This window comes from Urocampus carinirostris, chromosome 5 (genome assembly GCF_059441175.1).
Source record: "Urocampus carinirostris isolate Australia breed hairy pipefish chromosome 5, RoL_Ucar_1.0, whole genome shotgun sequence".
Taxonomy (NCBI): Eukaryota; Metazoa; Chordata; class Actinopteri; order Syngnathiformes; family Syngnathidae; genus Urocampus; species Urocampus carinirostris.
Genome location: NC_142353.1, coordinates 12303294 through 12329757, shown reverse-complemented (window position 1 = coordinate 12329757; position 26464 = coordinate 12303294). Strand labels below are relative to the sequence as shown.

The 26464-nt window shown below is 39.0% G+C and overlaps 1 protein-coding gene across 2 annotated transcripts in view; it reads left to right on the top strand.

The window, feature by feature from the left end:
* The window catches only part of LOC148365447 (netrin receptor UNC5C-like), a 245766-nt gene that overhangs the window by 145808 nt on the left and 73494 nt on the right, over positions 1 to 26464 (top strand). For both annotated transcript variants that reach the window (XM_088335768.1, XM_088335767.1), the window contains exons 3-4: positions 17465 to 17608; positions 23373 to 23476. In XM_088335768.1, the coding sequence (XP_088191894.1) occupies positions 17465 to 17608; positions 23373 to 23476 (248 nt within the window). The remainder of the gene's footprint in view (positions 1 to 17464; positions 17609 to 23372; positions 23477 to 26464) is intronic.

The following is a 26464-nucleotide window of genomic DNA, read 5'->3' as shown; positions in this document are numbered from 1 at the left end:
CTTGCTCATTCACACCTAGGGACAATTTGAACCGGCCAATTAACCTGACATGCATGTTTATAGAATGTGGTAGGAAACCTGAGTGCCCAGACAAAACCCACGCTAGCACGGGGAGAACATGCAAACTCTGCACAGGGGGATTTGATAGAATTTCTATAATAATAATATTATTATTGGAGCTTTTGGTAAAAACCTAATTAAAATTGTTACATATCTTTCAATCTGAGATTTGAGTTGCACACGGAAACTGTTAAATTGCCCTCAAACAGAGATTTGAGTCACTTAGTAAAAGTGTAAATGAGTTAATAAAGTTGGTCAAAGTTGGTCCTCTTTTAAAAAAAAAATTACTCTGGCAAAGTGTTACATTTCCTTTTAGTTTTTGAGTTTTTCCTTGCCCTCATGTAGGTTTTAGATGAGGGGATGGTGTCATAATAGTCTGTAGTTTGCAGTAATCTGTGGTCTGCAGCCCTTTGAGAATCTTTGTGATTAAGGGCTGTACAAATAAACATGACTTGACTTTATTCAAAACCATTTGAGCTATGTACTAAAATGTTTCAATTTCCTTCCTTCTGAGATTTGAGTTACTTACAGAAACTGTTAAATTCCCCTCTTAAAAACATTTGAGATACTAATTAAAAGTCTTTGAATTCCCTTCCTTGGAAAATACTTGAGCTACTTAGTAAAAATTTTCAATTTGCCTGTTATATTTCTCTCCTTCAAAAATAATTGAATTACTTGTGAAATGTGTCAAATGTCCTTCCTTAGAAAATATTTGAGTTATTTTAAAAATGTTGTTATATTTGCCACCCTCCAAACAATTTGAATCACTTGAATATCGAGAATGGTTGCTTAAAACTAGTGATCCCAAGAGCCAAGAAGAAATCCTCAGGATCGAGAGTTTTCTCCATTCGGGCCCCGGTGCTATAGACTGCTCTGCCCTCTGAGATTTGATCTGCAACCTCCGGGAAACTTTTTAAATCTAGCCTTTAAACACACAAATATTCTATGAGTTATGACCTGTATATTATGTCGATGATGTCCGAGTAGTGTTTGTTGATGCCTAACGACATCCATTGCAGCCTAGTCATCTTGGAAGGTGGATTACCTCAAGGTTTCTTCATTTCCTCATGCTGCTATGTTTGAGTTTTTCCTTGCCCTCATGTAGGTTTTGGATCAGGGGATTGTGTAATGATAGTATGTAGTCTGCACAGCCCTTTGAGACTTCTTGTACTATACAAATAAATGTGAATTGACTTTACTTGACTTCATGGTGAAGTAGAGAACCTCTGTATGCATTCTTGATGTTGGCGTAGACACAGTCCAAAGTGTTCCTCTTAAATATAGGATAAATGGCTGGTCCAAATTAAATTTCGTTGGTCTTTGACAATGACAATTCATTTTCTGATTCTGATTCTTAGTAACTCCAACTGTTTCGAAATAGGAGCATTTATTAGTGGGAAATTAAAATCTTTTATCTTTATTTTTTTAAAGTGAGTCTATGTGACTTTGACCTCGCTACATCTCCATTAGCACAGAGTGGACTCTTGAGTCTTTATCTCCATTAGTCAGCCCTGCCCCGCATTTTTTTTCTCACACACATGCAATATACACAAAACAGGATTTGCACGCAAAGTATCGGCGGGTATCGGCAGCAGTGATTTGTGACCTCCTTTTCTCCTTTGCTGCCACGGCACTTATCGATTTCTTCTCATCTTTACCTTCTCATCCTGTCAATGTTGCTCGTCCTCACTGCGCTTCTTCTTTCTTATCTCTTCCCGTCTTTCCAATTTACATTATTAACAACCGTCACCATTTATTGGCAACTCAGTTACTGGATTTTATTTATGAAGGGGGAGTGATAGTTGGACCTTCCAATGTCCTTTTTTACATTATAACAACACACACTCACTTGTACATAATACAAAATATACAGTAGACCTCCGCGATTGCAAAGTGAAAATGATTTATAGCGGGGGATAGAAATCTATGGTAAAAAGGGAAAAACATTAAAAAAACAAAATAGTATATAGTATGTACTACTTGTGTGCGGAATATATGTAAATAGGATTACAAATAAATCTATTTGCAAAGGAAAAACTTAATTTTCTATCATAGGTGATGTCTCTTAATTTGGTTGAGTGAGGTAGCAGGTGGATGCAAAAGAGGGAGAGACGGCAACGGCGAATTGAAAATGACCTCTAGATGTTTAACAATAATCCCGATGTTCCATTGGTTTCAGCCTTGGAACTTACCGAGGATAACGATTCATCTGCCTTCTCCATATTTCTTATTATCACAAGATTAATTTCCATGGTAATCATGTTTGTGCTTTTAGGATCACGACAAGCCTTGGGACATGTGGCAAATAAATATAGACGAAAAATAACTATGAGATATTAGAATATTTTATCACGAAGGCACACAAAAACTAAATGATTGAATTTAGATTTCTAAGAGCTTTTCCACCGTCCATCAGGGGGCACCAAATAGCTTCAGAACCACGTCCTCCAGTGATATTATCCAACAAGGGTAAATTTACATAAAAATGCATAATCTATAGTATAAGAAAGCCAGATTTGAAATTCTTTATTTTAAAATACTTACAATATTTACAAAAGAAAGGCAACATTTCAAATGGAATATTTCTTGTCTGCAAAAATTCACAAAATGTCCACAAGAGGGAACCATAGCTTCAGAACACATCCATCCATTATATGCACCGCTTATCCTCGGTAGGGTCACGGGGGTGCGCGAGCCCATCCCATTCATCTTCGAGCAGTAGGCAGGGAACACCCTGGACTGGCCAATTCACCTGAAATGCATGTTTTTTTTAATGTGGGAGCAACCGGAGTGCCCAGAGGAAACCCAGGCAACCGCGGGGAGAACATGCAAACTCCACACAGCGAGGCTAGAATAGCTGGAATTTGACCGTGGACCTCCGCAATGTGGGGCTGCGTGTTAACCACTCTAGCTTCAGAACGACGCCTTATAATAACATTCTCAAATAACAGTAAAAATAGTAAATGTATGTAAAGTTTTGTTTTTAATTAAGTATGAATATGCTAAATATAGTTAAAAAAAAAATGTAATTTTTGGGGAGGTTGAGGGGGGCATTCGCGAAACATCCACAAGGGTCGGCGAATAGTTTTAAAACTACGCCTGCTAATAATATTTTCGCTTACTCCAAGCTTTGGCAAACCAAAATGTTGAAAGAGACAAAAAAACAAAAGACAAGTTGGTCTGAATCCGCAAAAAAATAAAATCCTCATATAATCCTTCTAATGGATGCAACACATGCTGTACGTATCTATATCAGTTATATTAGTCAGTCTTCTTACAACCTGATACTACTGGGAGAGCGGCAGTCAAACCTCCTACCTGTGAACTTGTACCAGCTGATCTTCCCTCTTGTCTCATAGTTTCTTAGTAACACCCTTGTTTCAAATGTATTACCGTAAATTCCGGACTATAGAGTGCACCTCATTATAAGTCGCACCCACCACTTTTTGGGCAATTTGACGCTTTTGTACTTACACAAGCCGCACCTATGTATAAGCCGTGCCTTTGAAAGGTACCAACACGCTAGTAGGATCACGCTCGCAATGTATCAATCATACCTGTGAAAAAAAAGCATCCCGTAATTGTAAAATTCACGGTAGATCGTCTTCAACTTCCTTCTCATAACTATCGCAGGGGCATCTTCCTTAGTATCAGAATGAACCTTAACTTTACAGAAAATCTATGCTAAAATTTAGAGGTTGCAGTCTTTCTTGGCGCACATATTCTACTGGTCTTAATCTTACCTTTTTAACTCTTGCGCCGCTGGTGGCCGATAGAAAAATTCCATAAATTAGCCGCTTCACTGAATAAGCCGCAGGGCTGAACATTTGGGAAAAAAGTAGCGGCTTATAGTCCGGAATTTACGGTATTTATTCTACACCCATTTACAGCATTGGGAAACATTTAAAGTGTTTTAGTTATGCTTGTCCTACAACTCTATAAGCAGTGCGACGCAAATAATTTTTGTCACGTCCTCTCTTGGAAGAAGAAATCCTCTCGCGGAACTCCCCACCCCCCTTTATTTTTTTTTTCAACTGATCATATTATACTGTTTGGGACAAAAAATCAATTGCTCAAGATTGGTGGTAAGACGTCAACTCCATCCATGCAAAATCTATGCCTTTCTGCACATTTCTGCTGGAAAAAAACCTTAGCGTCTTTTCAGCAGTATTGCTTTGTCATGCTATTTAAATAAATGACGACAACAACAACTACAACAAGTAACATCTTAACTTGTTTGGCTTCGTGCTGTCCGTTGACATTATTTTTAAAATACCAGGCACACCGGTCTTTGCCCGTCACCCTCCGTGGTCACAATAAAGTGATACGTACACTTGTCCTAGCTTTCGGGAGGAGAATTTTGTTTATCTTTTCACCCCATCTCTCTTCACCTGTCTCTGTATCTGTGTTAAATATTTTTTTCATGGGGTCACTTGAGGGTCTGATACACTTTGTGTCTACACTATATACTCGATACACTTCATACTCAATACTTATACTCTGTGCTCAATGCACTGCGGGAGACTAAATGTAAACTAAACCCTCTGCCAATGAGAACGCCACTGCGTTCTAGTGTATTAAAGGTGCAATTGCACTTTACTCTGGGAAAAGTTAAGAAAATAATTAATTGTAGTCAAACACGCCCACACCCCGTTGGCAGCGACCCCACTACAAAACAATGTATGAAATATTGTGACAGAAATACTACTAAAATACTAAGAAAACATTACGAAAGGCTAAAGAAATACCACAAAAATAAACTATAAACTATAAAAACAACAAAATAAAATATTACTAAGAATATACTATAAAAATTTTGATTTATAAAGACGTCAAAAATACTTTGACAGAAAAACGACAAAAATACTACACAGTAACACTATAAAATAGGATGCAAAATTTTGTGACAGAAATACTACAAAAATACTACTACAAAAATACGACTACAGTAACATTCCAAAAATACTATACTACATTCTACTATGGAAATACGACAGACATAAATATGACTGCAGCATACTGTTCAAATACTACAAAAACACAACTATGGTTATATTACACAATTAAAAATCAAATTCCGTGCTTAAAACAGGTTCCGAGTATAATTTTTTGCTTAAATTGTGATTGTTTCAAAACCAGTTTGATGAACAAAATATATTACAAATCAGTTTTAAAATATAATTATAATAACATTTGGATGGTTCTCCGGGGTTGTTCAAGCCAATGCGGCCTCCAACTCCAAATAGTTGCCCATTCCTAACATCTAAGATCTCTTAATTTTATTTTGTTTTCCCTCTGATTATTTACTAGCTTCTTTGCTTTGGTACCTCAGACTTGCATGATGTCATATGGCTTTCAGGACAGATTTTTCAGGACACTTTTTATGATAAAGACCTGTATTTTCTTTTTTCTCCCTTTATTTGGGTAACGGCTCCCAGGTGTTTTCCGTAAAATTCTTGAGGTGTCAAAAAAAAGATGAAAGCAAAATAATTACGACATAGTTAACGCTACTCTGCTTCGTTTAGTATGATTTCTGAAAGTGCCGGCCCGAGGCATAAGCGAGCTAAGCTGCTGCTTCGGGCCCCGTGACCACTAGGGGTCCCCCAAGAGCAGTTAACTTTCTTGGTGCCAACTTTGTCCCCATTGTCACTTTGTGTGTCCACAACAAAAATACTATGACAGAAATACAGCAAAAATACTACGAAACTAAATATCAAATATAGTGCGAAAAAACTGGTATCTCATATATTATTTTACTTTCATTCTAAAAATAAAATAAAATGCCAATAATAATATATTACAAAATACTACTACAGAAATATCACCCCAGAAATTTTACAAAAATATAAGTGCGGTAAAATAACAGAAATACTAAAGAAACATGACAAAAATACTACTCTGGTAATATTACAAAAATCATACTAAAATACTACTAAAATGCTATTTTGGAAATACATCAATAATACTTCTGAAGAAATAGTAAAAACATACCAAAACATAATACTATAATGTAAAAAAAAAAATTTTTTACCACAGAAATACCACTTCAGAAGTATTACAATACTGCCAGAATTCAATGACAGCATCACCACAAAAATACCACAATGGAAGTATGACAAAAATAGTACAAAAATAAAACTACAGTAATACTGTACTACAGAAAAACTGAAGATATCCAAAAAAACTCTACTATTAATGTACTATGAAATACAACAGAGGAAGTACAAAAATATTTTTAAAATAACACTCCAGTAATACTACAAATTAACTAAAATCATAAAACGACTGTCATACTAAAGAAATACTACAGATATACAACAAAACTGTTACTATCAAAATACAACAAAAATAAACATATATTTAAAAAATACTACACAAAACTACTGCAAAATGTATACAAAGATACTGCAAAAAATGTAATACTGCAAAACTAAATATCAAATGAAGTGCTTAAACCAGTTTACTTTTAATTATGATTGAAGTTAATAAAACTAATCTATTCCAAAACAAAATCAACATGGAAGGTAGATGTCAGTATGTATATTTTTTATAAATGAGGAAAAATCGATCTGTCTCCAAGATGGCCGCCTTGGCCAAATTTTAGAACCCAGTGCAGCCGCCAACTTGAAATAGTTGCCCAGCCGTGGAGTAGAACATGGAATTAGTTTTAGTAAGTATGCAGATGATGAAGTAATAGTAGGTCAAACCTTCCTGTGTGGAGTTTGCATGTTCTCCCCATGTTTGCGTGGATTTCCTCCGGGCATTCCGGTTTCTTCCCACATTCCAAAAACATGTCTAAATTGTCCCGAGGTGTAAATATGCAAGTGAGATGTCTGTCTCTGTGTGCCTTGCGACTGGCTGGTGACCAGTTCAGGGTGTCCCCTGCCCACTGCCTGAAGACAGCTGGGATGGGCTCCAAGACCCCCGCGACCCTAGTGAGAATAAGCGGTGCAGATAATGGATGGATGGATGAAGTAATAGGGCACTACATTTCAGAGAAGATGATGCAAGTTTCCGTAGTAGAAAAAGATGACGGTTAATTTCAGTGTAGAAAAAACCCCAATGCTAAACGCTAAATGCTAAATCGACCTATTTATCTATAGTAATTTTGTATTCGGTTTACACATTGTCCTATATTTTTAACATTCAGTTAATATGTCAGAAAAATATTATACAAAAATATCCCAAACGGTGTATTTTTTGTCATTTTAAATATTACAATCATTGTATATTTGTTCACAGTTTTTGGTACATTGTTAAATACTCCAATCAATGTAAAGTTTTTCATTGTCAACTTTCTCCCATGTGAGAAATTGCAAAGAGATACCAATTTTTATCTGTTTTTTTTTCCTGTTTGTGTTGCAAATTTCCGTAGTTTTTTTACTTTCCTTTTAAGTATAAAATCTTGCAAACTATAACGCACATCATAAATTTGCAGTTATTTCGTCCGTATAACTTACAAAATACTCCAAAAAGTATATATTGTTCATCGTTACATTTTGCTCATTTCTGTCGTAGAAGTAGATTTTTCTTTCACCGTAAAAAAACGTGACGCTAGGATAAATAACGTCATACCTTTGAGGTTAGCTTGTTCGTATAACCGTACATCACAAAAGTACTTCAAATGTGTACATATTTTTTCATTGATATATTTTTCCCACATTTTTAAAATAGTTTGCTCGACTCCAAGATCAACGAGACGCTAATCGTGAAAAGAAATTGAATCGGGGCAAATGTCAGGATATCGTATGATGTTAAAATTACAAAAAAATACTCGCTGTCTATTTTTTTTGCGTTACAATTTTGATAGTTTATTTCGTAGAAGAAGTCGATTTTTTTTTCATCGTGGAATGAAAAAAACGACACTAATGAAAATGGCATCCTAGAGTGACATTTTCGTGTTAAAATGACAACAATACTGATCGCTGATTGGTTCCCGAACTCTTTTTAAACTCCCGTCTTCCAAGAGGAAGCTGTCAGATCGTCTGCAAACTTCTTTCAGCTAGGCAAGCTCATACCTTCCGATATTTTCCTGCCCTGTTTTCTCCTGCCTGATACCTGTTGCCGACCTGTTTCTGGACCCGTTTCTGCTTTGCTCCTCCGTCCCGGACATCGACCTGTCATCACGCTGCCTACGATTACCCATGCCTGACACGGAAGTGCCACTTCCGCGTTCCTGCCATCAGCTACCCGTGATCGACGATCATTGGATCGTGGAAGCAAGCACTATTCTCTCTCTCTCTCTCAATAAAACTGAGTAAAACGAACGCTATTGGGTCCTGTCTCCGTTTCTAGATTGTGACAAATACTCCAAACAGTGAATATATGTTTTTATCGTTAGATTTGTCCCACATTTCTAAAATCACATGTTTGACTCCAAGATCAATGAGACACTAATCGTAAAAAGAAATGGAATCGGGGCAAACGTCAGGATGTCGTAAAATGTTAAAATGACAAAAACGACTCCAAACACTGTCTATTTTTTTAGCATTACAATACTGCAAATTTTTTTCGCTGAAGAAGTCGATTCTTATTTTCAGCATAGAATGACAAAACGACACCACTGAAAATGGCATCGTAGAGTGACATTTTCGTGTAACGTTAAAATGACAACAATACTCCAAACAGTGAATATATGTTTTCATTGTTATATCTTACCCACTTTTTCGGCAAAGTTCATTTAACTCCAAGATCGACGAGACGCTAATCATAAAAATATTTTTTAACGTGTCTTGTGATTGACACAAACGTCGGGATATCGTATAACGTTAAATCGCAAAAATACTACATAAGCTGTCAATTTTTTTAGCGATCCAATATTACTAATTTTTTTCATAGAAGTTGATTCTTATTTTCATCGTAGAATAAAAAAAACACACTAATGAAAATGGCATCGTAAAGTGACATTTTTGTGTAACAATAAAATGATAAAAATACTCCAAACGGTGTATATATGTTTTCAACGTTATATTTTACCCACTTTTTGAAAGAGTTCGTTTGACTCCAAGATTGACGGGACGCTTATTGTCAAAAGATTTCTTAACTTGTCTTGTGATTGACACAAACGTAAGGATATCGTATAACGTTAAATCGCAAAAATACTCCAAAAGCTGTCTATTTTTTTAGCGTTACAATTTTGCTAATTTCTTTCGTAGAAGTTGATTCTTATTTTCATCTTAAAATAAAAAAAACACACTAATGACAATCACATCATAGAGTGACATTTTCGTTAAGATGACAAAAATACTCCAAACGGTGTATATATGTTTTCATCGTCATATTTTTTTGCCACATTTCCAAAAAGTTTGACTCCAAGATCAACGAGACGCTAATCGTACAAAGAAATGTCAAGGTGATTGACGCGAACTTTGGAGACCTCATTCCAAAGTCCTTTTTTTTCCCGTCTCCAAGCTGACGCCAGATTTCTCTTGAAGGGAACTTCTGTCAGCTAAAAAGTGACAACGTGACTAAAAAAATGATATTTATACCTCAAGAAATATATCACCCAAAAGAAATTGAAGTTGCGGTTCTCTTGCTAGCTGTCACTTTCACGTCTCGCGTTACTTTTTTGGGGCTTTAGCTTATTTGGTCGTTTTCTCAAGTGCCTTTTTTCTTTTTTTTGAGGCTTCTAATTGGCTCTTTAGTTGGCGTTTCCGCGGGCACCTTTGCCCCCAGGCCGCGTCCCCCGTCTCCAATTTTAGCGGTCGCTGCTGTAGCCGTGCCCCCTGTTAGCCTGCTGGCGAGATTTCTCACGTTGTTGCTTTTCTCCTCGGCTTCCCGTATTCTTATTAGTGACCGTTGTTTACTTTTCCGGCAAAGACTCTTTTTTTCATTCCGAGTTCATTCCGATCACAGGTATCAAATGTGCGGCCCGCAGGCCAAATCGGGCCCGCTAAGGGTTTTAATCTGGCCCGCGAGACAACAACCAGGGAAGCGCAAGAGAAAAATGTAGCTGCAGTTTTAAATATGTCCACTTGTTAACAAAGCCAGGCGCCACTCGCAAAGTCACTGGAGCTGTAGTACTTTCTCTTTCTTTCCCTCTCTTTAGCTCTTTTTCATTGACTCTTTTTTGCCCTCTCTTTTCTTTTTCTCTCTCATTTTCTTCTCTCTCATCTATTCTCTCTCTGTTTTTCTCAATCTTGTTCTCTTTTGCTCTCTCTTTCTTTTTCTCTCTCCTTTCTCTCCTTTCTTTGTATTTGTCTCTTTTCAGTAACTCTTTTTCTTTCTTTCTTTTTATTTTCTCTTTCTCTGTTTCTATCTTTCACTCTATCTTTTATTTATTCTACTTTGTCTCTCTCCCCCTTTCTATTTCTCTTTTCATCTCTCTTTCTCCCTCTCTCTTTTTCTTACCTTTCTTTTATCTCCCTTTATTCTCTCTGTCTCTCTTTTTTCTGTCTCTCCCTTCTCTCTCTCCCTCTTTCACTCTCTATTTTGTTCTCTCTTTTTCTGTCTTTCTTACTCTCTTTTTTTCTCTCTTTATTTTTTTATTACTGTCTTTTCTCTTTTGCTCTCTCTTCTCTCTCTTTCTCTCTCTATATATATTTTGATCGGTTTATGACCCTTAGGTTGATTTATGATCCCCCTGTCAGCTGAGTTTTATTTACATCTTCAACTATTCGAGATTTTTGCAAAGTGGCACTTAGCGTAAAAAGCTTCCTTCATCCTTGTCAAATGATAGATTGATAGATAGATAGATAGATAGATAGATAGATAGATGGATAGATAGATAGATATTCAAAATGGCGGCGCCCTCTACGGCGGCGGCTGGATCTGCTCCCGACAGTTTCTCACATTCTAGTCAAAAACCCCAATCTTCGACTCAGTTTATGAGGGCGAACAAAGACAACTCTAACTGTAGATTAATATACGATTGCAGTTTTTTGCTGGATATGCGAACATCCAGAAATCCAGCGCAAATTTCGACGATCACTCTGGAGTGTTTACTTAGCCTCGGAGTGCTACGTCAACAGAACGAAGCGGCCGACAAAGCAGCGAGTAAAAGTGGCAAGCGGAAGCGCTGTGACCGGGGAAGGAAACGAGGTTGTCGGGCCGGGCTAACGGCTCGGATGAAGGCTAAACCCTTCAAAACGCCTCTACCATCCATTTTCCTATCCAACGTCCGCTCCCTGGACAACAAACTGGACCATTTACAAGTGGAATTTACATCGAACCGCGAATTGACGAACTGTTGTGCTTTAATTCTGACGGAGACATGGCTAAACTCATCTATCCCGAATGACGCTGTTAGCATTGTGGGGCTAACTGCTTTCCGCGCTGATAGAAGCGGCGAACTCACCGGCAAAAGCAAGGGGGGCGGTCTATGCATTTATACCAACAACAACTGGTGTAAAAATGCGAAGATAATATCGAAACACTGCTCACGAGACATTGAGCTTTTGACGGTGATCTGCAGACCTTTCTACCTACCGAGGGAGTTTAGCGCGACCATCATTACTGCCGTGTACGTGCCCCCCAGCGCTAATACGAAGGAGGCAATGGACGTTCTCTACCGAACTGTGAGTGAACTGCAGCATGCTTACTCCGAGTGCATTTTTATTGCGGCGGGGGACTTTAACCAGGCCAATATGAAAACAGTTCTCCCGCATTTCCATCAGCATGTAAACTTTGCTACAAGAGGTAGGAACACATTAGACCTGGCCTACACAAACATCAAAGGTGCATATAAAGCAGCCCCCCGCCCCCATCTTGGCTCATCAGATCACCTTTCTATTATGCTAATTCCAGCATACAAGCCCCTGCTGACCAGAGAAAAACCTACAGTGAAGCAGGTGAGGGTGTGGTCTGAGGGGGCAATGGAGGCACTACAGGACTGCTTTGATTGCACTGATTGGGACATGTTTAAATCGGCTGCCACTTACAACAACAAAATAAATATAGATGAGTACGCCATTTCTGTGTCAGCCTACATCAGTAAATGCGCAGAAGACGTCAGCAATAACAAAACTATATGCACCCGTGCCAATCAGAAGCCCTGGATGACTGCTGAAATACGAAAACAACTAAAAGTACGGAACCTTGCCTTTAGATCTGGTGACAAGGAGGCGCTGTTATCAGCGAGGGCTAACCTGAACCGGGCTATCAGACTAGCAAAGCGAACGCACAGTCAAAAAATCCAGGAACGTTTCCTCAGCACAACCAACACCAGGGATATGTGGAAAGGCATTCAGGCCATCACCAGTTACAAGTCAACCACCGCCCCAGTGCAGAACACTAGCATGGACTTTCTGAATGACCTCAACAAATTCTTTGGAAGGTTCGAGGCACAAAACGGCACCCCTGCAGCGAAAGCGGTTCCAAATCAGGACGAAAGAGCACTCCACCTGGACTCATCTGACGTGAGGAAGACCCTGAGAAGGGTCAACACAAGGAAGGCTCCAGGCCCGGACAACATTCCGGGGCGGGTACTTAGGGAGTGCGCCGATCAGCTGGCTTGTGTACTAACAGACATTTTCAACACCTCGCTAGACCAAGCCAAAGTACCATCATGCTTCAAATTTGCCAACATCATCCCAGTGCCAAAGAAACCCCAGATCTTATCACTCAACGATTACCGGCCCGTTGCACTGACTCCTATCATAATGAAGTGCTTTGAGAGACTGGTTAAAGAGCACATCACCTCCAGTCTCCCCTCCTCATTCGACCCCTTTCAGTTTGCCTACAGGACAAACCGCTCCACCAGGGATGCCATCTCCTCTGCGCTTCACCTGAGCCTGACACATCTAGAGGAGAAGAACACCCATGTGCGGATGCTGTTCCTGGACTTCAGTTCAGCATTCAACACCATCATCCCACAACATCTGGTGGACAAAATGAGACTCCTGGGTTTCAACACCCCCCTGCGGAACTGGCTGCTGGACTTCCTCTGTGACAGACCCCAATCAGTGCGGATAGGTCAGAACAGTTCAGATGTCATCTACCTCAGCACGGGCTCCCCCCAAGGCTGCGTCCTAAGCCCCTTGCTGTTCACCTTGATGACACACGACTGCGTCCCTAGGTCCGCCACAAACCACATCGTGAAGTATGCTGACGACACAACAGTGGTGGGCCTCATCAGGGATGACAACGACCTGGCCTACAGAGAGGAGGTGGAGCAGTTGGTGGGCTGGTGCAGGGACAACAGCCTGGTCCTGAATGTCGACAAAACTAAAGAGATCATTGTCGACTTTAGGAAAAACCAGCCCAACCATGCCCCACTTTGCATCAACAACAAGGCTGTGGAGGTTGTCAGCAGTATCAAGTTCCTAGGGGTGCACATTACAAACAAACTCACCTGGTCCGTAAACACTGCATCACTGGTTAAGAGGGCACAGCAGCGCCTGTACTTCCTGCGGAGGATGAGGAGAGCCCACCTGCCCCCACCCTCCCTCATTACATTCTACAGGGGCACCATAGAGAGTATCCTGACCAGCTGTATCTCTGTGTGGTGTGGAGGCTGCAGCGCTACCGACTGGGGTAGTGTTAGGAGGGTAACGAGGACAGCAGAGAAAATAATCGGGACTACACTTCCCTCCATTCAGGACATTGGCCAGAAGCACTGCCTATCCCATGCTAAAAACATTACCGGGGACCCCTCTCACCCCCATCATGGACTGTTCACTCTGCTAGCCTCTGGGAAGAGGTACTGCAGTGTGCGGTGCAGGACCACCAGGCTCCGCAATAGTCTAGTCCCCCTGGCCATTAGACTGTTAAATGGTCAATCTAACATATAGTTAACTTAAATCTAAACGGCTGCTAATCTGACTTTTGCACTACTGGCAGTTTTTTTATAGCTTGCCACTCCTTGCACATTGCTCTCTGCACTATTGTAATTACAGCGTTATTGTTACAGTGTTAATGTTACTGTGTACCTGACTTGTTAACCTGACTGCCCATTTTGCGCATCTGGTTAGCTACTCTTCTTGCACTATCGGAACTATGGTAAAATACTATACGTAGCCAAAATACAATACAACATTATTTATATCTGTACATTCAAGGAAACTGTGGGGGTCAGATGCATCGACATTTCGTTCTGTATACACGTGTACTAGAATGACAATAAAGTAGATCTGAATCTGAATCTGAATCTGAGATAGATAGATAGATAGATAGATAGATAGATAGATAGATAGATAGATAGATAGATAGATAGATAGATAGATAGATAGATAGATAGATAGATAGATAGATAGATAGATAGATAGATAGATAGATAGATAGATAGATAGATAGATAGATAGATAGATAGATAGATAGATAGATAGATAGATAGATAGATAGATAGATAGATAGATAGATAGATAGATAGATAGATAGATAGATAGATAGATAGATAGATAGATAGATAGATAGATAGATAGATAGATAGATAGATAGATAGATAGATAGATAGATAGATAGATAGAAAGAAAGATGGATTATGTAGGCCCGATTTTACGTCTACATAGAAGTAATAGCAAAAAAACAATTTTGTTGCTTCTGTTTGTCTTCTGATGGCAAATGGAATTGTCTAAACCTGTTTATAACTTCTCGGCGCGTCTAAACTAAGAAGCCCCACCGGATGGGAAAGGTCGGCTGTTGGTAACCTTCCCGAACCCCAAATAAAGCGGAGAGATCTCCGGCATGGAAGGTTTTTGTGCCCCCACGCTAACCGTTTTTCCTTAAAAGCTGGTTTTCTATCTCGGGTTATAACATTTAACCTTCGCCCTTCGGCACCTCGCCTTCTCTCCTGGCGAGTCGGTGAGCTCAACTCTTCACCATTCTTTTATTCCTGAACATTGGCATAACGGCCCAAAAATCTTGAAGGCAATGAATATTTCTAAAGAATGAGATTTTAAAAAATGCATTAAAATCCTATTTAACTATATGTATTCTTTTGGCTTTATTATTGTACTGTTCTCAGCTCAGGGATGCTGCTGGAAATGTGAATTTCCCTTAGGGGATGAATAAAGTATCTATCTATCTATCTATCTATCTATTTTTCCGATAAATGCAATATTTAGCTTGCTGTTCACCTTGATGACACACGACTGCGTCCCTAGGTCCGCCACAAACCACATCGTGAAGTATGCTGACGACACAACAGTGGTGGGCCTCATCAGGGACGACAACGACCTGGCCTACAGAGAGGAGGTGGAGCAGTTGGTGGGCTGGTGCAGGGACAACAGCCTGGTCCTGAATGTTGACAAAACTAAAGAGATCATTGTCGACTTTAGGAAAAACCAGCCCAACCATGCCCCACTTTGCATCAACAACAAGGCTGTGGAGGTTGTCAGCAGTATCAAGTTCCTAGGGGTGCACATTACAAACAAACTCACCTGGTCCGTGAACACTGCATCACTGGTTAAGAGGGCACAGCAGCGCCTGTACTTCCTGCGGAGGATGAGGAGAGCCCACCTGCCCCCACCCTCCCTCATCACATTCTACAGGGGCACAATAGAGAGTATCCTGACCAGCTGTATCTCTGTGTGGTGTGGAGGCTGCAGCGCTACCGACTGGGGTAGTGTGAGGAGGGTAACGAGGACAGCAGAGAAAATAATCGGGACTACACTTCCCTCCATTCAGGACATTGGCCAGAAGCGCTGCCTATCCCATGCTAAGAACATTATCGGGGACCCCTCTCACCCCCATCATGGACTGTTCACTCTGCTAGCCTCTGGGAAGAGGTACTGCAGTGTGCGGTGCAGGACCACCAGGTTCCGCAGTAGTCTAGTCCCCCTGGCCATTAGACTGTTAAATGGTCAATCTAACATATAGTTAACCTAAATCTAAACGGCTGCTAATCTGACTTTTGCACTACTGGCAGTTCTTTATAGCTTGCCACTCCTTGCACATTTGCTCTCTGCACTATTGTACTTACAGCGTTATTGTTACAGTGTTAATGTTACTGTTTACCTGACTTGTTAACCTGACTGCCCATTTTGCACATCTGGTTAGCTACTCTTCTTGCACTATCGGCACTATGGTAAAATACTATACGTAGCCATAATACAATACAACTTTTACTTATATCTGTACATTCAAGGAAACTGTGCGGGTCAGATGTATCGACATTTCGTTCTGTATACACGTGTACTAGAATGACAATAAAGTAGATCTGAATCTGAATCTGAATCTGTATTTACATCCAAATGTTAGGAAAGAATGCTTTGAAATTGACTAAATGTTTTTTATTTGTGTATATGTTTGAGTTTTGAATTTTACTCTTTGTTCTTTTTTTGTTATCATAATTTTATTATGTGGATTGTTTTCATTTCCAATCATTGGGTTTTCTCTTTTTTTACTGTCAAGTCAAGTCATTTTTATTTGTATAGCCCTAAATCACGAAGAGTCTCAAAGGGCTTCACAGATTATTACACTATATTACACAGACCATTTTTCAGCCGACGAGAAGAGTAGGTTATTCATATGCTATGGAGTAGAAGTGAGTTTTAAGTTTAGATTTAAACATTTCCACTGAGGTTGCAGATCGGATCTCTATGTTCTATTTTTCTTTTCCCTACACTACTTTCTCACCCTGTTAGCTTGTTCCTCTTCTGCTTCTTCTTCTCTCCATTATTCATCTTCTCTCTCTCTTATTATTTTTCCTCTTCTTTTTCTAGCCTTTCTTCATCGAGTTATGCCTCTTCCTTTTCCACTTCCTTGTCATGCTCTACTTCCTCTTTCTTCTTCTGCTTTTTGATCCTGTTTACCCCATATTTTCTTCTTCCCCTTCTTCCTTTATATTTTCCTCCTCTCGCTTTCCTGTTCTTATTTTTTTCCACTTCTTCTTCCTCATCTTTTTCCTCTTCTTCTTATTCTACCTCGTATTCTTCTGGTTCTTTCTGTTTTCTGTCTTCCTTTTCTTTACTTCCCGTTATTCATTGATATCCTTTGTATCTTCATGTTCTTACTCCTCTTCTCCCTCTTCCTCCTTATCTTTATTCCTCTTTTGCCTCCTCCAATTTTTCAGCCTTTTTCCCCTTCTACTTACTTTATTTCCTCTTAATGCTACCTAATGCTAATGCTGTTCTTCTCCCTCTTTGTCTCTCTCTTAATCTTTCTCCTTTGCTTGTGTTTCTTCTTCCTTATTGTCTTTTTCTGCCTCTTCTGCGCCTTCTTGTTCTTCCCCATTCTGCTACCTTTTCTTTTTTCTCTTCTTTTGTCTCAATGTTCTTTCTCTTCTGCTTCATCCCCTTCCTCTTCCTTTTCACCTTTTTCTTTTGCCTCTTTCTTCTCTACTTCTTCTTCCTATTCCTGTTCATTTTCTGCCTATGCTTTGTCAACATCCTCTTTTTTTTTTTCTTCCTCTTTTTCTTCCTCATCTCCCTAATGAATATTGTGTCAATTCCACTAGTGGTCATCCAGCTCCTGTTCCTATTTTACTTCCCGTTTAACAAAGATGCCTTCCTTTTTCTTTTTGCAGGTCTGGTAGTGAGAGAGGCCAGCATCGAAATCACCAGGCAGCAGGTGGAAGAGCTTTTCGGTCCGGAGGATTATTGGTGTCAGTGCGTGGCCTGGAGCTCCGCCGGGACCACCAAAAGTCGCAAGGCCCACGTACGCATCGCATGTGAGTACCGGGAAAAAAAGAATGGTTTCCGTTTCGCTTCACCACTACAGTTTGATTTGTTTTTGGAAACTTGGGAACTTTGGACCGGGTCGTGGACAGCGTGTGGTCGCGGTTCGCCAGAGAAGTTAATGGGACAGCGTGGAGGAGGCGCTCTAAGGCGCTCACCGCAACACACAAAAGAAGAAATTTGGAGTCAATTATATCTTATCAGCTGATGACAGCCGTGAACCCGGCTTGCGCTTCTTCCTTTATATTTTTATGTTATATTTCTTCGATGTTCTAGGACAGGGGTGTCCGTCTCATTTAAGCTCAACAAACATACCACTTTAAACTTGCCTCTTTCTTGCAATTACTCAAGATCGGTTAAACTCCTTTTGACCCTTTTTTTCATACATATTGGTTTCAAAACTAGATGCAAGCAGTTATTGTGCAAAAACGTCACAACATTCTGCAAATAGGGAGCCTGATGAGCTCACTTTTGGCGCAGACTTTGTAGGGCGAGAGATGGGAGGGAGTGCTTGCACTTTTTGCATAGCTCCACCCATCCCTCCCACTCACCCAATCAAATGACTAAGTTCTCTTCCGGTGTTTTGGCGTATTTACAGTTCTGTGGATTCATCATAAGGTATCTGAACACTGAACACAGATCATACAGTGAACTTTTATATAAAGGATTCTTTAGCGTTGTACAGCCAAAACGAGTTTTTTTTCCCCTTTTTTTGTGTGACACCTTGACTGTAAATTGGAGTGAAAAACGTGCCCTATATATACTGCGAAGTAATACTATGATATCTAGCTTTGGTTTGGATTTGCGTGTGCCTGTAAAGGATGAACGACGTAGGTTTTGAACAAAATGGAGAAATTTTGCATGCAATCAAATTTGTCTCTGAGCCACAGATACTCATAGAAAGAGCCATATATGGCTCGCGAGCCATAGGTTCCCGACCCCTGGTTTACAGTATACATATATACAAAATGAATATGACATGAATATTTATCTCAGAAACAATAAAAATAAATGAAAATATATCCAAAAATTCACTATTAGATCGAAGAATTGAATGCTTCTCTACAATTGTTTGACATGCTTACCAACTTTAAAGGGCAAGGCCTTCTTTAAGTGGTATGTGTCAATGGAGCATAAGTCTTAATGTTCAATACTTGAAAAGAGACAAAAAAATACATCTTTTTTTCCATTTGAAGCAGCAATAACTACGCTCCAATTTCTTCCTCCTGGCGCCTGATAATAATAATCGTTCGAGCACATTTTCTTTTTTCTTTTAAAAAGCGAAAAGCATTCAAGAAGAAGTTCCTTCGGAACAAATACTTCCCTCTCACGAAGCATTTGCACAGACAGCCTCGGTTTTATCAGCGTGGTAAGATTTAGCGAGCCCGAACATCTGGAAACATCTGGGAGAACGCTTGATGGAAGAGCGACGCGTCGCCACGGCAACCGCATATCAACTCCAACTGTCAGTCTATAAAAATAAGGGATATATTTGCAGCGGCATAAAGCCGAAACTGTCTGGGGGAAGTCATCCGGAAAATGGTGCCGCTAGTTTAAGTTCCGCGATGGCTGAAATGCGTTTTCTTCAAGTACTTATTTTTAAGCAATTCATTCATATATATATATATATATATATATATATATATATATATGAACTTTGTGACCTTTTTCCACTTTTAAGACTTCAAACATAATAATTTCTTGTGAAGAATCAACAATAAGTGTGACACAATCATGAAGTGGAACACATTTTATTGGATGTTTAAAACTTTTTCAACAAATAAAAAATGAAAAAGTAGGTGTTCAAAATGAATCAGCCCCACTGAGTTAATACTTTGTAGCACCACCTTTTGCTGCGATTACAGCTGCAAGTCGCTTGGGGTATGTCTCTATCAGTTTTGCACATTGAGAAATTGATATTTTTGCCCATTCCTCCTTGCAAAACAGCTTGAGCTCAGTGAGGTTGGATGGCAAGCGTTTGTCAACAGCAGTTTTCAGTTCTTTCCACGGATTCTCAATTGGATTGAGGTCTGGACTTTGACATGGCCATTCTAACACCTTGACATGTTTTTGGTGAACCATTCCATTGTAGCTTTTGCTTTATGTTTTGGATCATTGTCTTGTTGGAAGACAAATCTCCGTCCAAGTCTCAGGTCTTTCACGGACTCCATCAGGTTTTCTTCCAGAATTTTCCTGTATTTGGCTCCATCCATCTTCCCATCCATCTTCCGTGTCCCTGCTGAAGAAAAGCAGGCCCAAACCATGATGCTGCTACCACCATGTTTGACTGTACGGATGGTGTGTTGAGGGTGATGAACTTCTTGCATTGTTGCCATAAAGTTGGATTTTGGTCTCATCTGACCAGAGCACCTTCTTCCACATGTTTGGTGTGTCTCCCAGGTGGCTTGTGGCAAACTTTAAACGACACTTTTTATGGATATCTTTAAGAGATGACTTCCTTCATGCCACTCCTCTATAAAGGCCAGATTTGTGCAGTATGCGACTGATTGTTGTCCCATGGACAGATTCTTCCACCTCAGCTGTAGCCCTCTGTAGTTCATCCAGAGTAATCATGGGCCTCTTGGCTGCATCTCTGATCAGTTTTCTTCTTGTATGAGCTGAAAGTTTGGTGGGACGGCCCGATCTTGGTAGATTTGCAGTGGCCTGATACTCTTTCCATTTCAATATCATTGCTTGCACAGTGTTTAAAGCTTGGAAAATCGTTTTGTATCCAAATCCTGCTTTGAACTTCTCCACAACAGTATCTCGGACCTGCCTGGTGTTTTCCTCGTCCTTCATGATGCTCTGCGCTTTAATCAGACCTCTGAGACTATCACAGTGCAGGTGCTTTTATACAGAGACTTGATTACACACAGGTGGATTCAATTTATTTTCGTTAGTCATTTAGATCAACATTAAATCATTCAGAGATCCTCACTGAACTTCTGGATAGAGTTTGCTGCACTGAAAGTAAAGGGGCCGAATAAGTATTTGTTGTCCGTCATAGGAGTGTTAGCGGATCCTTTATGTTTTATTTGCAAGGTGAGGGCGCCAGGGGTTGCAGCTGGCCTCAGCGGGCGTCCTACCCCCAATTCCGACTACCCTACCCCACTCATCATTCTATCCCGCCGTGCAGCTGCTCTCTTGACTTTTAGCAACATCCTCTGCAAAATTCAACTTGACTCTCTCCATTGCATTCGTGCGTCCTTGAGTATTTTCCTGGGTTGCCAGGCCGACTCTCACCTTGTCCGTCTGTTGTGACACGTGTGCGTGATCACGTGCACATGCCCGTGTGTGCACGTTTTCAAGGACTAACAAAGCCTCTGCAATTTTTTTTAGGAGATTGTCTACGGTTAATGGATTTCAGCCAGTTATTTGAAGGATGAAAATGATGCATATAACTGGGAGATAATGGAGAATAGTATATGTATACACACACACACACACACACACATAGACAGACAGATAGATAGATAGATAGAACAAGTGAGAGAATAAGAGAGAGAACCAGTGAGAGAGACATAGAGACAGAGAGATACAGAGACAGAAAGATAAAAGAAAGAGAGGGAGAGACAGAGAGAAAAAGAGACACAAAGAGAGGAAGAGGGACAGTGATATAGAGAAAGAGAGAGAGCAAATAGAGACTGTGATAGAGAAAGAAAGAAAGAGAGACAATGGAGAGAGAGGGAGAGAGAGAGAGAGAAAGTGAAAGAGAAAAAAAGGAAGAGAAACGATGCGACACTTGTCTATTAGAATTAAGATCTTAAGATGGTGCCCGACTTGAAGGGGGGGCGTCACATTGGTGTGGTTTAATTCGCATGAAAATTCCGAGACCATCTGCTGCCATCCCTATCAGTGTAGATAGGCCTCCGTCTGGTGATTTTCCTCACATTGTTAATCTGTGCCTTGCTATAATCATATTTTGTTTCTATTCATATTTGTTTTGTGTTTTTTCAACTCGTGTGTGTGTGTCTTTGTATGAGTGGTGCAATTTATTGCCTGAAAAGTGCTTTACAAATCAATTTGATTTAATAAATATTAAACTTCATCCCAAAAAAAGCATTTTCACCTATTCAGATTATCCCCGCATATGTTTCCTTTTAAGGAAATGCATTGGAGCATTTGATGGCTAGCTTAAAAGTGATCCGTCACTGCGGCAGCAAAACTCCACTTGAATTTCTTTTATTTTGTATTTCTTTCATTTTTTTACGGCATCTTCCTAGTTGATTGTTTTAACATCCTCTCTTTGGGGATCTACGCCAGTACACTTTCAAGGTAGTCACAAAACAACAGGAGGGGATTAATTCAGTGGTACTTGTAGTATTTAGTTCTTTAAATTTTCGTTTTAAGCACAGATTAAACATTCATAATTCGCAGTGTTAGCATTTTGCTTTACTGCATTCCCTGTTCAAATTTAACCAACTACAGCTAGCCTTATTAGCTCCTTTGACTAAATTCAAGTCGTCTCAGGGATAGAAATGTCCATTTTTTTCATCATGTTAGTATTTCATAATAATAATAATAATAATAATTTCCTTTGTATTGTCATTCTTTGTAACAATGTACACAGAACGAAATGTCGATACACCTGACCCGTTGTAGCGAGCTGATGCAGCCGCAGCCAACAGAGGGCGCCGCCATTTTACCAATGTTATAAGTCTTAAGTATGACTCGGCTGTATACTAACATGATACTGTATTTCCTTTTGCAATTTAACAACAGTTCGATATTATTTTTAGCTTATTTTGTTAAGCTCAATTTGAGTCAGGAATATAAAATAGCCTTCTTTATTTGTGTTAGTATTTTGGCTAATATGCCAGGATGATATTACATTACAACAACACCTGGCTAGCCATGTTAGCTTATCTAAATAATATGAATCCATGTCAGGGATAAAAATGTGCGCTCTTTTTAGTCATTTTAATATTTAGGCTGAAATTCTAACTTGATATTATATTTTCTGTTGTAATATAACAACATGTGGCTAGCCAGGTTAGCTTATTTATCTAAATTTGATTTGTTTCAGAAATAGATTTTAGCAATATTTTTCTTCATGTTGGACTTTTGGCTAATATGCTATCGTAATATTGTATTTCATTTTGCAATTTAACATGTTGCTAGCCTCGTTAGCTTTTCTGGCTAAACTTAATTTGAGTCAGGAATAGAAATCAGCCTTGTTTTTCAGTGTTATTATTTTCGCTAATATGCCATCGCGAAACTGTATTCCCTTTGCAATTTAACAACATTTGGCTAGCATTGTTAGCTTACCTTGCTATATTTAATTTTTGTCAGAGATAGAAATTTGCCTACATGATTCATATTAGCCTCTTGGCTATTATGCTCACACAATTATAGCATACTTCAATTTTTTGTTATGAACAATTGATGGACAGGAATATATTTTTGTGTGACTAAACATAAAACTGTAATGTGAACATGTTAATAAAAGGATATATTTATTTTAGTCAATTTTGGAAATATGAACCTACGGGGTTCGTATATTAAATCGTAACGTTTTACGTACGTTTCTGAAAACTTAACGGTCAGTTTATAGCGTACATAAATGTAAGTGCAATTCAGTCTCTGGGTGGTTTCAACGTTATCGCCGTGGTAACGAAACCGCAGGGCCCCTTTTAGAATAAAAGCCACCGAATCATCAATGCTTTAGGACTTTCGTGTCACTTTGGATATCGTTGAGAAATATTAATTTCTATATGATCACATTTGTTTTAATCATTGCAATTTTTGTCTCCGCAGACCTGAAGAAGTCCTTCGAACAGGAGCCACTAGGCAAGGAAGTTTCCCTTGAGCAGGAGGTGCTATTGCAGTGTCGGCCACCAGAGGGCATCCCGGCGGCAGAGGTACGCACTATTTCAACAATTTTTGCCGGAAACTGGCCATAAAAATCCAAAATGTCATAAAATTACAGTTAATGAGTACGCTATCTGTTTGTTTGTCAAAAACAATCTATGTTTGCTGCGGAAATTTCGAAGTTTGGCTAACGTGCAAATTACAGCAATATTTGATAACTGATTAAACTGACGAGGGATCCGATATTTGTTTCTAACATTTGGAATATAATCCCATATTACTTAGAATTTGTTTGGTTTAATTTGGAAAGAAATTTAGCGAAAAGTAGCAACCTTTAAGACGTTTTGTGATAAAGGGCTATACAAATAAATGTGACTTGACTCGACTTGACTGCTTAACTCTCGATTTATTTGTCTACATTTTGGAAGCTAACGGGATAACTTAACAGCTCACATTTTTCTGGGCTAGTTCAGCAAAAAGCTAATTAATTAGTATTAATATAAAGCTAATTGATAATAGCATTAGCAACCTGAAGTCTCATAGCTTTATACAGAGCACTTTAAATTTACCGACCTCAAACCATCAACCCTTCGTCCGCAAATGGCCCGCAAGCAACAAGTTTGAGACCCCTGATTTAAAACAATAGATAGTCGGCTCCCTTCCGGGTTTTTTTTTCCTCTTGTGATTGGTCAATAAGCAGTTTTGTCCATGGAGTCTGTGTTGCTGACTTTAAATTTGTTGAGTATTTAAGAGATAAACGTTGTTTTGGAATATTTTGGATTTGTAGATATTTGAATTTTCTGTTAATCTGTTGTTGCAATGAAAAGTCAACATTTGAAATTGACATTTTGTTGTGTCAGACACGGATTCCAGTTGCTCGACTTTAAAGTTGCTCAGTATAAAAAGGGTCAAAGTTCAAGGGAGTTATTATAATTTAGTGGAATGATAGATTTTTAAGAAAGATATGAATTCATTTTCTTCTTAATATTACATTATTGTCGGAAATATACTAATCAAGGGGCCCCCAAAAGGATGTTCTTTTTCTTTTATTTTCTTCTTTACTTCTTGCTTTTTTTTCCTTCATTTTTGCGGCTCTTTTTTTTCTTTGTATTTATCTTATTCCTTTTTCCCCCGGACTTTTTTTTTTTACTTATCTTCTTCTTTTGTTCTTCATTTCCCTCTTTTCTTTTTTTCTTTTGTTTAAGTTTCTTAACTTTGTATTTGTTTTCTTCTTGCTTTTTCCTCTTTTTTTTATCGTTTCCTGTTTTTTTTTCTTTTCTGGTTTTTCCTTCTTCCTCCTAGCTTCATACTTCTTTTTATTTCTCTTTCATATTTTTTCAGTTTATTTTTCCTTTTTTTATTAAAAAATGTTTCCTTCTTTTATTTCTTTTTTCAATTTTGTCATTTTATACTGTCTCTTTCTCCCCCCTCATTTTAAATAATTGTATGCCTAATATTACATATGATTTGGTATTATATCAAATAAATCAAGAAAAAAAGCAATTTTAAGCTGACTCTTTTTAGTAAGCTTAATCGAATCAGCCGGTTCACTAAAAAGAGACGTAATTTTCATCACAACGCCAGGGCCACCTACTTTGAGTGGAGGCAGCCCTGTCATCCGGTTCGGACTTTTTTCTTTCTTTTCTTGTTCCACGGACAGAAACCGGGCTGGTGAATGAGTCTGATGGTGTTTTTTAAGCCACTTACGTATATCCATTGTTTTAAATAAATGAAAGCTAGGAAACACGTTTAGTCTCTCTCACAGACTCATTCATTTTTATTTTTCAAAAACGCATGGCAACATTGACAAAGTCACACGAGTGTCCACAGACATAGAAAATAAAATACGAACGGAATAGCATATGTGCTGTTCAGACTGCCGTAAGTACTACATTCAATATTCTTTTAGTGGGCAGAACGTGACTATTGGATTGTACTGCCCACCCCTGCCCCAAGTGGTAGCTTTGGCATCAAGCTAACTAACTAGCATTATTTCACGAAAAGCTAATTTGCTTCTTTTACTGCGAATCATGTTTCTATTTTTTGAAATGTTCTTTTCCTAAACCTGCTGCTGTTAGCTTGTCATATCAAAAGTTTTGTAGGAAGTTTACCTTGACGACATATTAGAGATTTTATTTTATGACAAGAATATGAGTGTAAAAATGTCTTTTTTTCTGTCTGGTATTCGCTTGAAAGTGGGTTGCGACAACGCTAACATGAACGTTCTAAAGATAGATTTAAAAAGTCTCTTGAGAGCCAATTTGAGTCGATAGCAAAAAGTTGCAGACCTGGATTTGGAGTTTTTTAACCTTTATGCGGCGCCGATAAACACGTTTCTTTTAATTCACACAGACAAATTTGAATCCAAGAAAGTTTTTACCTTTAATATGTATTAAAACACATAAAACTGAAAAAACAATAAAGAAATAAACATATTTGAGAATTAATTGATTGCCGTATTTTCCAGACTAAAAGTCTCTCTGGAGTGTAAGTCACAGCAGCCCAAAAATGCATAATAAAGAAGGATTTAAAAACATTTTGGGGGTAGATTTATTCGATAAAATCCCACACCAAAAACATACATGTGTTCTTGGAAGGCAGTTTGTGATAAAGATAAAATACATGACATGTATACAAATGTTACACCTACGCGCATATTTTAGACATTAGTAACAGCGTAACATATTAAGAGTTATTCGGATAACTCGAGCATAAAGAACGTGCTTACAACATCCAAATCCAATAGAATTTTCATCATTAAGGTCAATTTTGCCGGTAAACAACTCCTCCAACTTGGGATGATAACCTGCTTCCTCTTTCTGCTTTGCCAAATGTCCCTCCCCGACAGGGCAAGGATAAAATTAGGTCACGGTTGCCATGGCGCCCAATTGGCCCCCGCCGTGTGGCACCAGCTGAAACTCGTTGACAGATTGCTCCCTGTGACTACTAAACGGTGTCCTGAGAGTCGCCTTTTGTCGGAGCGGCTGAGAAACTCTGTTTTGAAAAGTCAAACCCTGAGAATCTCCGTTTTTCCTGTG